The sequence below is a fragment of the Sardina pilchardus genome, chromosome 6 (genome assembly GCF_963854185.1).
Source record: "Sardina pilchardus chromosome 6, fSarPil1.1, whole genome shotgun sequence".
Classification (NCBI taxonomy): domain Eukaryota; kingdom Metazoa; phylum Chordata; class Actinopteri; order Clupeiformes; family Clupeidae; genus Sardina; species Sardina pilchardus.
In genome coordinates, this window is record NC_084999.1 from 6285954 (window position 1) to 6303453 (window position 17500).

Consider the following 17500-nt stretch of genomic DNA (forward strand, 5'->3'; position numbering starts at 1 on the left):
CTGTTTTTTCCACACAGACTTCCGGTAGTATCGCGAGATTTCCTCACTCCCCGGCATGGCTGCGACACAGAAATTACACAGATGTGTTGTGTCTCAAACAGGGAAACATTCCGCATCGATTATCTTCCTCCATGGCTCAGGTGGCATTTTCTTTCCTCGAGAATAGTTATTAAACGTGTTATATATATACGTAAAAGTTGTGTCACCTTACCGTGTTCATTTATTTTATCGCTGAACTCAGGACAAGGTGAAGGTGAACTGTAGCCTAATAGCCCACATAGGCTACACTACAGCTTCATACGTGCATCGGGCTACTAGCATAACATAACATGGATACAGCATGGATACGTAAACAATACGAATCCCAGAAGTAATTGCCCTGCAAGGACTCGTCTCGCGTTGTAATCATCTGTGTGGAGCTTTTGAGCTCACGTTTGATCTTTCTTCTTGGGCTCAGTCAGTTTTCGAGGAAAAACTCTTGACCTGGGATTAAAGAGTTCACGTCTCATTTTGTGAAGATTTGCTTATCTTTACTACTCATTTATTTATTTCGGGATAAATTAAGATAAATGATCACGGACTCCCTTACAAATGAAGGGGTGGGTGTAGTTTCCCACTACCTAATAAAACAATTCTCTCCCTTTTCTTTCAAACACATTTGTACAGAACAAGCAAGTCATGCCTCATAGACAGTGTAAAAACAAACCAAAAGGGAAAGTGCGGTTTGAGTCCAAGAACAATTGAAGTAGGCTATCTCTATCTGAGGAGGTGGCTGTAGCCTAGGATTCTCTAGAAGTTCATAATCTTCATCTAAAAAAAGATGTAGCCTTGTTAGAAACAAGATTACATTTTGCAATAGGCTGTAATGATAATTGAGATTTATTGATGAACTCTTCACTTGCTGTGTAGGAGACACAGGCCTGGGGCTTCGGGGGTGGGTCCGAGACACGTTTCATCTGGCGTTCCCCCATATCAGAATAATCTACCCTACGGCTCCTGCCCGGTAAGTCTCTGTGGCCTCAACTGGTGATGTTTTCTTTATGTATCTAGAAAACCGTAATGTAATTATTCAATAGGGATTCATTGCTCCAACAGAGGCACTCCTATTTGTTTCAATATCAAAGCCAAACCAAGGGCAGTATAGTCATCATCACTTTACGACTGTACCACTTGACTTGACTTCACAATCATGCTCCCATTCAGCAACAAACAATGGCACATCTCATGAGATCAGAAGTATTTGCATTTGGTACATTTATTTCACCCAAGATGCACGGTGTGTTTATCCACTTATCCATATGCTTACTTCACACAAATGCACACAAATGCACAGTTGAGCTATTTAGGTGCATGACTTACAGTATATGGATAGGTGGACAGCAGAGACACTAATACTCTGTTGCTGTACTGTGTTATTATTTTTCTGTATTGTATGTAGTGTATGCATGTAATGTAGGGTTTTGATCCGTTTTTATTGGATTCCATTCATATTTGAGTTGCACAATGATGTGAACTGTAAAAATCGACCAAAACAGGGTAGTGTCATGAAGGTATAGTGGAAACCTGCGCATCTATCTCTCCTGCTTCCTGTCCATGTTTACTTTCTCCAATCAGAAACTGGCTTATCCACCAGGCACACCCGGATTGTTGGTCTGATTGGTTGATGGACTGTCCAAGCGTATGGAGTCATTTGAACTAGATGCCCATTGATCACGCCTCTTGTATAGTAGAAATAAAGCACAGACTCCCCAGCAATATTCATAGCTCCCACATAATATTCTTGCAATATTGCTGCCATGTTGGTAGTGCACCGAACGTTATAATCCATTCATTCAGATGCAGAAGACAAGAAGCAGAAAATGTATAGTATTAGCAATTCTTTTCCTCTTGCGATCGTGGGTTGTGCTGTTACACCCCACTACACAGCAACATACGACCAAGAAGGCAAAAACTAAGTAACAGGAACACATTAACAGGCTGGAGTAAATCCTTACAAGGCGCATAGTAAACATAGTGAGGCTGCCAATATGGCTGCCCGCAAAGTTTTCACGTCACAATCGCGAGCCCTATTGGTTAATCATTTCTTCCAATCCAATAATTACAGCAACCACCCGTAAAAGCCACCTCATAATAACCACATCCCATTCAAAGCTCTGATAGCAAGTTTGGTGTGTGTGTGTGTGTGTGTGTGTGTGTGTGTACTTCTCTCAGGCCCTACACACCGATGCGGGGCGCTCTGTCTAACGTGTGGTTCGACCGGCACAAGATCTCCAGGGACTGCCCAGAGCACCTGGACTCTGTGGATGCCATGTGTTCCACTCTTGGAGCCATCGTCCAGGACGAGATCCAGGCTGGCGTTCCCAAACACAGGATAGTAATCGGTAGGAATTCTTATACACTCACACACACACATACACACACACACACACACACACACACACACACACACACACACACACACAGGCACACAGACACACACACACACACACACACACACACACAGTCACACACACACACACACACACACACACACACACACACACACACACACACACACACAGGTATACAGATATATAATTGTAATCAGTAGCAACACACACACACACACACACACACACACACACACACACACACACACACACACACACACTTCAGCCCACAGTTCACACACAACATCCCCACAGTTCTCTCTGACCACTAAATTAAACAAACAACAAAAAAAGAACAAAAAATGCAACTTATCAAACTTTCCATCCCTTTCATATGTTTGCAGCAACATTGTGTAGCCTCTGTGGTTTCTCAGGTTTCCACAGAGCTAAATCCTGAAGTATTTTGGGTTATCAGGATATGTCAGATGTAAATAATCTTGAAATACAAGCAGGCAGCACAAGTGCTGTGAAAATGGTAGACTATTAAAAACTACCCAAGGTAGGTTCCCACAGGAAATGTGAGGGGTCACACTGTCAGTTGCTGTGCTAGCTACTCACAGGGTGAGAGAGTGCAAGCTTCTCCACAGAGCGCAAGCCATTCAGCTTTGGGGGGAGATAAAAGGGTTAACAGACAAATCAAGAAATATATGTGGGTGTGTGGGTGTATATATATATATAGTTGTGAATTCTTAAAAAGTCTTTCACACAGACATACACACACACACACACATACGGTCGAGGAAAAAAAACTTTTGTGTGAAAGGTCTTGTGTGGATGGAGAGAAAAGCCCCTAAACTCGGTTCCAGAGAAACTGATTGAAAAAACACATGTGCCTGCGAGACTGCTGAAATATTATCTTCCTAAATCATAACATTTTGTCATTAACTATAAATACTCATTGGAGTCACTCCGCACGCCGAAGAAGCGGAGTGGTCTGCACCCGGAGTCCACTTCCAGAGCCGTCGGCCTGACAAGTGCCAGGACTTTCCATGGAAAACGTTTTTCAGGAGGGCCGTCGGCAGACCATCGCAAGTGTGTGTGTGTGTGTGTGTTTCTCCTTCTCGATCTTTCAGGAGTGCTGGTCCATGGGAAAGACCCTGGAGACAGACAGAGAGAGAGAGAAAGAGAGAGCGAGAGAGAGAGAGAGAAATACGGTATCAAACACACATGCGGCAGGCTCTACCAAACAACAAAGAGGTGTGTGTGTGTGGGGGGAGGAAAAGTGTGCGAGGGAGTGCTGACACACAAGATCGGTCGTGGAAAGATGGAAGTAGAGGGAGAGAGAGAGAGAGAGAGAGAGAGAGAGAGAGAGAGAAGAGCAGGATAAGGCGTCAGTTACCAGCGGTGGTCATCACAGGACCACGTGACCAGACAAGTTGTCTCTCTCTCTAGGTGAGAAGATGAAGCTCTGAGGAGATGTGGTGGAGACATCTCGTTGAAACTTATTGGAGACATTTTTGGAGGTGAATCCTCATCTTGCTGTTTGCAACAGGTCATCTGATGGCAGCAGAACATGTGAGGGTGGTGTCTCTTTCTCCATCTGTACGGTGCTATGTCTCTCCTCCAACACTTCAACCCCCCCTCCCCCCGCCCCCCCCCCATCCGAGCTTGGCGGTGTCTTCCTTACGGCTGTGACGGGGTGATGGGCACTCCTTCACTTTCCCAGATGTGCAGCAAATGCCCAGACGCACCCAGATGTGTAAGATTAAGGAGGGGGGGGGGGGGGGGCTCGTGCGAGGGTGCCTTTTCCAGAGAGTTAGAAACTTGATGATGTGGAACTAAGGGCCAGTTTTCACTTTTCCCTTTTTTTCTTCCCTCTCTTTCTCTCTCTTTCTCTTTCTGTCTTCTCTGTGTCTTCCTGTTTCTCTTTCTTCAGTTGTTTTCAAGAACCAGCCTTAACTTGTCAATTAAACTTCAATTCCTTTCAGGATTTTGTCTTTTCTTCCATTAGCTGTTCCGTGTGGCAGAACCTTTGATATTGTTTTTTTTGTGTCTGAATTTGAATTATGAGTGAGACAAGTTGCTTGACTTGAGTTCAATTGAAATGTAATAAATGCCAGTGCTCGACTGAGCAAATTTGACACACGCAGTTGGATGAGATCTAATCTCCTTGTCCTGGTCTGGGAGCGTTTTGCAGCACAAGGCACAAGACTGTCACCAGTTTTTTCCTCCCGACAGTGAATCACAGCATAATTAGCCCCTCTGGTTAATTAGAAGCATGTGGCCCTCAGTGAAGTACGCTGCCATCACAATAGAGGAGGACCCCCCCTCCCCATCCCCCATCCCCCTCCCCACTACCCTCCCAGTCTCCAGCTCACTAGCTGAGTACTGGCTGTTCAAAGGCTTGGAGAAGAATTAGCCTCGGCATTAAGGAAGCAGTCAGACGTGCCAGCCCAACCAGACCAGTGGGAGAGAAACTCTGTCTGGCATTCCCGTAATTCCCAACCTAGGGTGGAAAAGTCCAGGGTCGGGAAAAGTGAAAATCCGTCCCAGGTTTCCGAAGCAGCCCGTCGGCTTAACAAAGCACCGTAGCTAGAAATTCTGAGGCAAAATTACGAGACCAGCGAACTCAGATTATGGCTGGAGAAAAGTCCCAGAAGTTACCAGACTTTTACTTACTTAACCTGGAATTTTCTTCCCCTGTTCCCCGTTTTTTTCCCCCAAAAGGTGGGTTCTCCATGGGTGGAGCCATGGCATTGCACCTGGCCTGCAGGTACCACCCAGAAGTGGGAGGAGTCTTTGCTCTATCCAGCTTCCTGAATAAAGACTCCGTCGTCTATCAGGTAACGACAACTGTTGATGACGCTATTGCATCCTATACCTATTCCCATTCTTGCTGCCTTAACTCACTCATATTCATCTTTGTTCAGATAGTTGGGGAGATGGATATAGAAATGCAACACTGAGGATTACTGTATTTATTCCTTTATTCTTATACATAACTTACTGTCCTTATTCTTTTTTTTTTTTTTTTTTTTTTTTACTGTTTTTTATGTTATTGTTGAGTGTTGTACTTGAGTGCAAAGATTAACCGGAGTCAAAATTACCTGTTTGTTACGCAAACCTGGCCAATAAAGCTTATTCTGACGCTGATTCTGATGTAGAAACCAGTGGTCAGTTAATAGAGATGCACGAGTGCAAGTTTATGCATGAATGTCGTAGACCAGTGGTTCTCAAACTTCTCACAGTTTCACAGAACATTTGACTCTCCAAGTACCCCCATTATGACCGGCATTACTAAAAAACAATAGCATTGGCCAATTTAAATATATATTTTTGTTGCATTGTACATACTGTTTTGCATTGTTTTGTTTTGTTTTTTTCAAGAAAGATAAAAACATTTGTTGAAGTTTAGTCATTTTTAATTATATACATATATTTTTTATATCATTTGAAGTGATTGTTTTATCATGAAATAAAACATCTTGGAGACTCCCAGAGTACCACAACAGAGAATCCGCGTATCACCAGTGGTACCCGCACCACAGTTTGAGAACCACTGTCATAGAGAAATGCAGCTCATGCACTTGGAACAAGTGATGTGACTCTATGCCACATCGTATTCCCTCCTCCACCGTTATCACCCTTGAAGGTGCAGTGTCTAAGGGTTAGTGACTGGTGGGAAACTCCAACTTACTTACACAGCTGATTGTAATTAGCACATGTCCTCAGGCAGGTAGATCAGCTAATTAGTGCCATTACTTGTGGATTTATGTAGTTGATAATACTCTTATGTGTACATCTTTCATGTGTGTGTGTGTGTGTGTGTGTGTGTGTGTACGTCTCTCATCTGCATGTGTGTGTACATCTCTCGTGTGTGTGTGTGTGTACATCTCTCGTGTGTGTGTGTGTGTGTACATCTCTCGTGTGTGTGTGTGTGTGTGTGTGTGTGTGTGTGTGTGTGTGTGTGTACATCTCTCATGTGTGGGTGTGTGTACATCTCTCATGTGTGTGTGTGTGTCCATCTCACGTGTGTGTCCATCTGTGCCCCCAGGCGGTGGAGGAGCGTCGTGCGGGGACGCTGGGAGTGCCGGAGCTGTTCCAGTGCCACGGCGCCAGCGACGACCTGGTGCTGCACGAGTGGGGCGAGCAGACGAGCGCCCAGCTGCGCCGCACGGGCATGAGCGTGTCCTTCCACACGCTGCCCGGCCTGCAGCACCAGCTGTGTGCCCCCGAGCTGGAGCTCCTCCGCGCCTGGCTGCTGCGCAAACTGCCCCCGCAGGAGGGGCACGCCGAGTAGGGGCGCCGACGCACACACACTCACACACACACGCACGCGCACGCGCACGCGCACGCGCACGCGCACACACACACACACACACACACACACACACACACACACACACACACACACACACACACACACACACACACACACACACACACACACACACACACACACACCCGAGCTGGAGCTGCTGCGCGCCTGGCTGCTCTGCAAACTGCCCCCGCAGGAGGGGCACGCCGAGTAGGGGCGCGGACGCACGCTGAGATGGGGACGAGACTGGACAGGACACACACACGCATGTGCGCACACAGACACAGACACACACACAGACATGCACAGACACACACACAGACATGCACACACACACTCACAGACACACACACTCGCACACACAGATACACACACACAAACACACACACACACACACACACACACACACACACACAGACACACACACAGACACACAGACACAAACCCAAACACACACACACACACACACACACACACACACACACACACACACTTCAGCATGCTACTCCCACACACTCATACCAGCACACGCACATTAGTGAATTCGCACAAATGAACATGTACAGCTGATGGATCAAGAAAGCTCAAGTAAAGGAACCAAAATGTCTAACACTGAGTTAGGTTAAGCCAGAGGACGTAATTTACAGATGTACTGATTGACTGCCCTCAACATCCCAAAGTCTTACCCTCAGTGATTGACCATGTTCACAAACCCACTCTGAAATGCTTTCCAGCATGCCTGATTTGGGAAAGAATATAGACTAGAGTGTACAGTGTAATTTATGTTGTTAGAAAAATCTACGAATGACCATATTGCATTTTACCTGCATATTGTGCCAATCTATGCATATTATATAAAATATGATATTATAGTATATACAATTTCATTACCGGTATACATTTTTTGTTTATGCATTGTGTTTTTTTGTGTTAATTGTATCATGCCGTCACTTACAGTTTTCAGACATGAAAATGTGGTTGTTATGGGAAAGAAGCCATTACCTGTAGAATACAAGGGATTGATGTTGAATTTACAGACTCCATGAATTCCAGTCAAGAGTCAGCTCTCTCTTGAACAAAATAATCTACACACAGTAGACCTTTAATGTGACTGACTTTTTTTTTTAAATACCTGAACTACATGTATAAAGATGGTTATGTTATGTCAATAAAATGTCCTATTTGTGTGAACCTTAAAATAACTGGTATTCTGTAATACGTTGAAAGGTCCATGTGAACACACACACACACACACACACACACACACACACACACACACCCACCCACTCACTGTAGAACTGGTGGACTGATGATCAGCTGTCTATGAACTGGAACACAGTTGTAGCACCAGAACAGTTACTACAGAACCAGAACACTACTGCAGAATCAGAACACTACTGCAGAACCAGAACACTACTGCAGATGCAGAATCAGAACACTACTGCAGAATCAGAACACTACTGCAGAACCAGAACACTACTGCAGATGCAGAATCAGAACACTACTGCAGAACCAGAACACTACTGCAGAATCAGAACACTAGTGCAGAATCAGAACACTAGTGCAGAACCAGAATACTCCTGCAGAATCAGAACACTACTGCAGATGCAGAATCAGAACACTACTGCAGAACCAGAACACTACTGCAGAATCAGAACACTAGTGCAGAACCAGAATACTCCTGCAGAATCAGAACACTACTGCAGAACCAGAATACTACTGCAGAACCAGAACACTACTGCAGAACCAGAATACTCCTGCAGAACCAGAACACTCCTGCTGAACCAGAACACTACTGCAGAACCAGAACACTACTGCAGAACCAGAATACTACTGCAGAAGCAGAACACTACTGCAGAACCAGAATACTACTGCAGAACCAGAACACTACTGCAGAACCAGAATACTACTGCAGAAGCAGAACACTACTGCAGAATCAGAACACTACTGCAGAACCAGAACACTACTGCAGATGCAGAATCAGAACACTACTGCAGAACCAGAACACTACTGCAGAATCAGAACACTAGTGCAGAATCAGAACACTAGTGCAGAACCAGAATACTCCTGCAGAATCAGAACACTACTGCAGAACCAGAACACTACTGCAGAATCAGAATACTCCTGCAGAACCAGAACACTCCTGCAGAACCAGAACACTACTGCAGAACCAGAACACTACTGCAGATGCAGAACACTACTGCAGAACCAGAATACTCCTGCAGAACCAGAACACTCCTGCAGAACCAGAACACTACTGCAGAACCAGAACACTACTGCAGATGCAGAACACTACTGCAGAACCAGAACACTACTGCAGAAGCAGAACACTACTGCAGAAGCGGAGGCTGTTAGCGTGAAGACACTCATTCTCTTGTATCGTGGCTGTCTTCAGCTGCCCTCTACCCTACAGTCTTTCTCTCCTTTTTTCGTTCTCTTCCTCCTCGGCTGTCCATCTCCTTTTCCCCCTCCTCCTTTTTGAAGCCCCATTATCGTCCTTTTCTCCCCCCCTGTATCCTGTCTCAGCTGGAAATCTGTTGAACATGTGTTCTGGGGGTCTCGTCTGCACTGTTTGCTCCGGTAGTCCTCGCAGTAACACACATCGCTTCATTAATGGTTATTGGAAGGAAGTGGTTAGCGAGTCCTCCACCGTTGGGCTCGAGGTCGTCCGGATGTTGGGCCCGCCGCTACTCCGCTCCACGCCGCTCTTTCAGGGGGCCTCAGGCCAAGGCTAACACAGCTCGGAGGTCTGGGAGTAGCACTCCAGTGCAAAAATACCAGGAATCCTGACAAGGCCTTCCTTTTTAAACGCGTTAGAAAATGGAAAAGAGAGAGAGAGAGAGAGGGGGGGGGGGGGGGGGTGCAGAGGACTAGGGTGAAAATCTTGTGCAGCGACAGTGAGAGAGTTTTGGGGGAACCTGAGCTGAGCTTGGTGGGTGGGGTGGGGTTCAGACAGGAGCTACTGTAAACACACACACACACACACACACACACACAGTCACACATATACACACACACACACACTCCCACTCGGCACATTTTGGCATGCTGCATAATCAGTGGCACTTTATCGGCGTCTCAAGGAGGTCAAGGGGACCACTGGGCCATCCCACATGGAAGGACACACAGGGCAAACGAGTGAGGGAGGGAGGGAAGAAGAGAGAGAGGAGAGAGGAGGGGAAGAGAGAGAGAGAAAGAAAGAGAGAGAGAGAGAGAGAGAGAGAGAGAGAGAAGGGATTCGCTGACTTTTGATGGGCTGCGCTCCATTTGATTTGAGTCAGCGCAGCGCAGCGCAGGCAGCTGGAAGAGGCTGGAGGGGGAAGCCGGCCAGGAGGCACTCTGAGTCAGAGCTCAGAGCTCACTCACTCGGGACACAGGGCTGCATTGTGCCCACGCTGCCCCGCGCCACGCCGCGCCACGCCGCACTACGCTGCACCACAGGGGGCACAGACAGTGCAAGAGGTGGAGGCTGGGCTGGGCTGGAGAGAGTGGGGTGGGGGTGGAGGTGGAGGTGGGCTGGGATGGTGCTGGAGAGGGTGGGGTTGAGGGGGAGGTGGAGGTGGGCTGGGGAATGGTGGAGGTGGAGGGGGAGGTGGAGGTGGGCTGGGGAATGGTGGAGGTGGAGGGGGAGGTGGGCTCGGGTGGCATGGTTGGAGAGTGGAGGAGAATTCCTGCCAAAGTCTTTGGAATGCCCTAAGGCTTAGGAGTGGTGTTTATCACCTTAAACTCACATATACACACACGCATGCCCACACATACACAAAAATCTCTGGTGTGCAGTCACATTCATGCACACCTAGGCGCTCTTTGATCCTTTGTCAGGCTGGCCATCAGTTCTGACACGAGTCATGTGCATGCAGAGTAGACACATCATGTAGCTGGTGAAGCCCGGCTTTGGGACATATCCTGCAAAGGCCCCCAGACCCACATGAAAAGGGTTGTCAGTGAGAGGCACATTTTTCATGCTACTGACAAATGAACAAAGACAATGTACACACACACACACACACACACACACACACACACACACACACACACACACACACACACACACACACACACACTGTTTTACACACTATTTTATACACATTCATATGAACACACACACACACACACACACATACTGTACACACACACACACACACACACACACACACACACGCACACACGCACACACGCACTCCCTCAAACAAATCCACATGATTAGGCACAACACACATATGAGCATATATACTCCCAAACACACACACACACACACACACACACACACACACGTATACACAGACACACCTCATTCGGCACATGTCTAACTGTCCCGCATGAATGCATTGCAGGCAGTGCTGCAGCCCTCCTCCCTGAAGGCCCTCTCTGCCATGCCAACCTTGATCAAATGGGACATGCTCATAATGAAATCCCTGAAGGCCGGGAAGACTTGTAAAATGATACTACAGGTACAAGTGTGTGTGTGCGCGTGTGTGTGTGTGTGTGTGTGTGTGTGTACCGGTATGTGTGTGTGTGTGTGTGTGTGAGGAGTACTAAGCATGCAAGACTGAATTTGGCTCCCCATCAAAGGCCTGCTGTCGGGTCTCGGTGGATTGCCTTTGGAACCGTCATTTTGGTGTTGTTCCTGTCAGTGGAACATTGTCAGGCACAGGCCTTGGCCCTGGCCCACGTCTGCTCGAGTGTTTGCACAGTTATTTAGAAGCCAACCAGCCACCCAACCCCATCTCAACCCATCCCTAACCCTTGCTCAACCCATCCCTAACCCCATCTCAACCCATCCCGAACCCTTGCCACCAACGCAAACATCGCTGTGGTACCTTTAACTTCCACAGGATGCAGAGGTGGTGGTGGACAAAGCTTTTTTTTTTTTTTTTAAACCTAATTGCGTTTCAGCGCAGAAAAAAAAATGTTTGGTCTTTTATTACATCACATGTATACCCTGTCTCAGTCCAACGTATAAAGAAGGTGTCCAAAGAGCCTTGGCGAAGTGGACGTCGTATTTTACAGCGCCAATAGAGGCTGTTAAATTCTGTACAGTTTCAGGACTTATGTAACATCCTGTCCTCCTCTCTACCATTTCAAAATATTGACCCCTTGGATCTGCTTTTCCACATAATCTTGAGTGCACACACACACACACACACACACACACACACACACACACAATGCACATCTGTCTGTTTACGGTAGCAATAAAGTATTGAATGAATTTGTTACACACATATGCACAGAAACACACACGTACACACACACACACACACACACACACAGTATGGTAGCTAATGTGCTGTATGAAATGGAATGCCAGTGGTGTCTTTGGCATTCTGAATCTCTGTTCTTTCCCAATGATCTGAGCAGTGAAGTAGTGCTACTATTATCGTGCCTTACCAGTGGAGGGTATGGTACCAGTTTAGTGCATTGTAGTAGTATACTTCAGTTGAATGTTAGCATAGAGTACTGTAGTTAATGTATAAGTGCAGTGTAGTGTAGTGGAGTGGAGTGAAAAAATTGGTGTGGTGTGGTGTGGTGTAGTGTAGTTGAAGTGTTTGTGCAGTTTGGTGGAAGTGTTAGTGTGCGTTGTTGTTACTGTAGTCTAGTTGAAGTGTTAGTTTAGTTTAATTGTAAGTGTAGTGTAGTATAGTGAAAGTGTTAGTGTTTGTGCGGTGTTGCTGTAGTGTAGTTGAAGTTTTAGCATTGCTGAATTGTTAATGTTGTGTAGTAGAGTTGTTAGTGTAGTGTAGTTGAGTGTTCATGTTGTTATTAGTGTAGTTGAAGTGTGCGTTAGTGGAGATGGCTGTTGTTGTGTTAGTGTGCAGTAGTGCAGTTGAAGTGTTAGTACTGGTGTGCTGTGGTAGTGCAGAGGCAAGGTGCAGGCCCTGTATGATTCAGTGAGGAGATATGGGGAATGAGTAAGGCTCCTCTGCGTCTGTGTCTCCGCGAGGTGAACTCAGGTGAGGAAATGAGAAGGAATGTCAACATCCCCCTGAAAAAAAAAAAGAAAAAGGAAAAAAAAGAAAAGAAAATAAAACACACCATTTATTTTCCCTGCCTCACGTCATGCCTTCTCACGTCACAGGTCGGGGTCCCCGCCTGTCGTCCCCAGTGCCCACGCGAGTCCTCCTCTTTCCAGCGCTGTGTAAATCATCTCTTCACCTCCCATCATCATTTTTTCCCTCCCACTGTCCTCTCTGTCGCCCTGCATGTGTTTCATAGCATTGACTCGATTTTTCCCATGAACTACATTTCCCATGATGCATTCGCTTCACATGATCAGTCTGCTCCAACCTCTTCCCACGACTGCACCCCCCACCACCACCACCACCACCACCACCCCTCAGCAAACCCTCCACCCTTCCTTGGAAGTCACCTATCGTTGGCACCATTGACTGCTTTTTGAGGGCAGCCTCTCTTTGCCTAGGTGCCCACCTTTTCTTCCAAATTGCGTTTTGTGCACTTAGATGATAATCAGGTTCGTGACGCATGTGTCAGACGGAAGGAATGCTGTTCTGGAAGAGGTGCGTAGTGCACAGCACAGCACAGCACAGCAGAGCAGAGCACAGCGCAGCAGAGTAGAGTGGTGCAGTGTGGACTTTTTTTTTCTTGGCAGCCAGTTTCCACTGCGCATTACTTTCCATGTGATCCGGCTCCAGAGGCTCCGAGCAGGAGGAGCCAGGCAGGGGAGAGCAGGCCCAAGCTGAAGCCCAGGATCAAGCCTCGGCCCTGGGGGAACTGCCCTGCTGCCCTGGGTTAGGGTTAGGATTAGGGTCTGCCTGATGAAGATCTGTAATGGTCGAAATGTACTGCAAATGGAATATTTTTTCCAAAAACATAAGAGTTTGGACATATTCTAATTACTGTATACTTGAAATACCCTCATTGAGGTCTGTCTGATGAAGACCTGTGGGGTGGACTACAGGGTGAGATTGCTGGCTTGTTCAGGTAACTCTCTCACTTCGTTTCTCTTTCAGGAGAGTCTGGCTACTCTTCATTGGGAAATGTTTCCAACCCTAGTATCTCAGGATCGCTATATTGGCCCGATATTGGCCAAACTTACTGGATTGGATATAGGAAAATAAAAAATATCACTAATCCGATCCAATCCATTCAACTAGAAGCTCAGTATGATGAGAAACTAGATGTACTGCAAAGCGGTACAAAATGTGACCGCCGCTCAGTTCATTCTCTCCGCAAAAATAAATCACGCAGGTCAATTTGTTTCTACTTCTCCATCCTCTGCTACAACTTTTATGTATGTAAATGAGTGTGTGCATGTGTGTGCTTGCTTTTGTGTATGTGTGCTTCTCTGTGAGTTTTCGCTTCTGAGTGTGTGTGGTGGGGCAATGGGATGTGTGTGTGTGTCTGCTTGCCTGCATTTGTGTGTGTGTTTTATGTCTATGTGTGTGTATGTTCACTTGTGAGTATGTGTGTGTGTTTGGGGAGGGGGATTATGGGGTTTGTGTGTGTGTTTTTTTATGTGTGTGGTTGCCTGTGGGTGTGTTTGTGCATGCGTGTGTGTACGTGTTTATGAGTGTGTGTGTGTGTGTGTGTGTGCGTGCGTATGCCTGCCTGTCTACTCTGTGTGTATGTTTATGCGTGTGTTTGTGAGTGAGTGTGTGTGTACCTGTGTGTATATGTGTGTGTGTGTGTGTGTGTGTGTGTGTGTGTGTGTGTGTGTGTGAGTGAGTGTGAGTGTGTGTATGCCTACATGTGCATTGTGTACAGTCGCTAAATGTACACATATATTCATTTATAATATGGTACAGGCTACACATGGCAACATAATAATACCTCGATTGAACAGTTATTTGATACTTAGCATTAAAGGTACACTATGCAGGTTAAAGGTACACTAAGCAGGTTAAAGGTACACTATGCAGGTGTAGGTATTTTTGGTGCCTGAAGAGCTCCCTCTAGAGTCATAATGTATTTATGTATTATTCATTTTTTTCATTCAACCTTTATTAAGGGGCATTCACACCAAGAATGATAACAATAATGATAACTGTAAACAAAATTAAGTTATTGTGCTCACGTGAAAGGCCATAAACTGAGCTTTCAATGATATGTATATCAGAGGGTATTACACAAACTATCGCTAAGATAACCGCATCCAAAGTTGACATGGTTCTCCTATCACGATATGCCAGCAGAGGAGAAATCATCTTTTTAAGCAGCGTCGACAACGGGAATGACTGCAAATATGTTTAACAGTCAAGACGTATGTTTTTCCGTAAAATCACGATATGAAACTGTAGACTGTATACTGTCGAATTATGCGAAAACGTGAAATTCAACATTTTAACCCGGAAGTTTGTTTATTGTGGATTTTCTCAAAATAACGTTGTGCGCAAAGCGACTGATTTCACAATGAAGGGTCACATTTATAGACCTGTTAATGGTGAAAATAAATGGTGATTTATTTCAACATAGAATATTCATCCTATATGGTTACACTGCAGAATCATCTGACCATTAGGTGATCTTCCAAGCAGAAATTGCCAGCACAGCTGCTAATCTGTAATGTACACCTAATGGGCTAACTCCAGATGTTGCCGGAAAAGAGCCCAGTGAAAGGCCATTTTGAAAAAGATGATGGGAAATTGTTTTTGTTTTTTGGCTGAAGTAGCTAGCCTAGCATAGGCGACTGAAATGAATAGGGGTGACACCTCCTCCCTCTCTTCAGTTCTAATTCCTCTACGATTGAGACATACAATATGTACAGAATTGATGATTCTGTACATATTGTGTTGTTTTTTGTTCATTGTAAAATATGATTTTCACTTTTTGGTCAGCAAGAGTTAATTAAGAGTTAATTGTTAACTTGCCAGCAGTGTCAAACCCAAGCCAGCAATAGCCTGATAGCTTCAAAGACAGTCTTCGCACACTCTCATGTAAGCTATCGCTAGCTACAGTAGCACCAGGCAGTGCCATTTTTACAAGGTGGATCTGACATTTTTTTGGTGGTGATGGAGTGATCAGCATCACTAATTGGATGCAGAGAGAAGGAGAGCAGACACACCAGACCAAAGTCCACTCAGGGACTGCAATGGGTAAGGAGACATTTCAATTAGCTAGTTGTAATCGCAAAGTTGTCTATTACTGGATTTATTCAGGGGTGTTTTGTCAGATTCTTTGCGGAGGGAGGGAGGGAGGGACGCAGCTGTTCATGTTGAATTTTGTAGAGCGGGAGATGATGCATAAATTATCTTGGGTGGCTGAATCTTGGCTGGTGGTCTCTGGCTCTAAGGTGATAAATGTCACTTCAACCTAAACAATTGTCTTGTCTGACAACTGACAACCAAAACAAAAAAAAGATGAATATGTTTCTTTCCCAGTGGGCTTCTGTCTTCTGTCCTATCTTACAGCCCTCTTGTGGCCCTTACTTTAGTGGGTGGGCTTTTCACTACACAGCTCTTGTTTTGCTTTGTAATTGTTTCAGCTCTCTGATTTTGTAGTCCACACATTGTTTCAATGCTTGATTTAATTGCTTGATTTTTGTGTTTTGACATGGACATAAATCTAATAAATCTTCCTGTAGACTACTTTATTGTTTTAATGGGTCACTTCACAGAGGACTTTGGTCACCAGACACCACTGATTCTTATAGATAATCAAAGTTCTTGATTCAAATCTCAACTAGCCTGCAGGGTACCTATTTGTTTTGGCTGCCTGCCGCACAATTGGACATTTGTAAATGAGTTTACCCTGTTCAGCTGCTTTATGAGTCACCCGCTGCCACTGAATCGGCACATATAGTACTCCTGCATAAACTGCTGTCTGGGATTAGTTATAAAGACCCAGAGAGGCCATGGGAAGGACCACACATGAACATGTATCTTTTGGAGGGTACTGACAGAACCCATGCCATGCACTTTTATTTTACAATTATTTTGTAATATTGCCCGCAATGCTTTAGTCTGATCAGTCGTGACGTTCTAGCATGATCTGAAAGACCTAGGGAAATATATTTACTTTGATATTGAACTGTCTTCACTTTGATGGCCAACATCTTTAAGCATCTTCCAGCTGTATTCCTAGATTGCTACCAAATGAGGGATCATAATACAGGGGAGAAGTTGTGATGTAGAAACAGACTCAACTTGAGTAAACTTTTGCTCGGCCAGATAACGCTTGGTCCCTCTCTGAAAAGGGTGAAAGTTACTCTTTTGATAGAGGTGTTTTGGTTAGCTGCTTGGGTAAATGCTACTTTGTTGTTCTAATATTTATTTGTTCTCTAGCTGTTTATTGTGGCTTCTCAAGATGTGTGCACTGTTTAACAGGTGATTGGCAAAATCACTGTGTTGATGATTTTCAGAATATGTCCAGAAATACCATTAAGGAGAAGCCCATTCTCAAAATATAAAGGAGATTTTGAATTCTCTCAAGTTCTACCTCTTGGCTTCATGCAAAGTTGATTACTTTCTCAAATTACTTTGATCTCGAAAGGTCAAAGTTGGGTATCCCAACAATGTTATTGAGGGGTGGATTGTAAGGGGGAGATATGCATTAGGCATGTTTACATTGTGTGAATGTATCTAGCCTGGTCCTACCAAACCCTCATACATATTCATATGTACAGAGAGTCTGGCCAGTTTCCATTGCCAGGTGTTAACTTCCTTGAATGCAGGTACTCTGTTACAGTAATTTCCCGCATATAAGCCGCATTGTGTATAAGCCGCAGGACAGTGTTTTATGCAAGTTAAAAGAAACAAAGCCATAGTAACACTGTTATTAACTGCCACCCTATATTAACCTCATAGCGGAAGAAATTTTGCAAAATCAATATATAAGCCGCGGCTAATAGTCGGGA

General features: G+C 45.3%; 1 protein-coding gene across 1 annotated transcript; it reads left to right on the top strand.

Moving 5' to 3' along the window:
• The first annotated feature begins 37 nt into the window (after positions 1 to 37).
• lyplal1 (lysophospholipase like 1) lies at positions 38 to 7880 on the top strand. Its single transcript, XM_062538232.1, has 5 exons — positions 38 to 140; positions 910 to 1003; positions 2212 to 2381; positions 5097 to 5212; positions 6424 to 7880. Exons 1-5 carry the CDS (start codon positions 56 to 58, stop codon positions 6667 to 6669), a joined length of 711 nt encoding a protein of 236 aa, XP_062394216.1. The 5' UTR covers positions 38 to 55; the 3' UTR covers positions 6670 to 7880.
• Positions 7881 to 17500: the final 9620 nt, after the last annotated feature.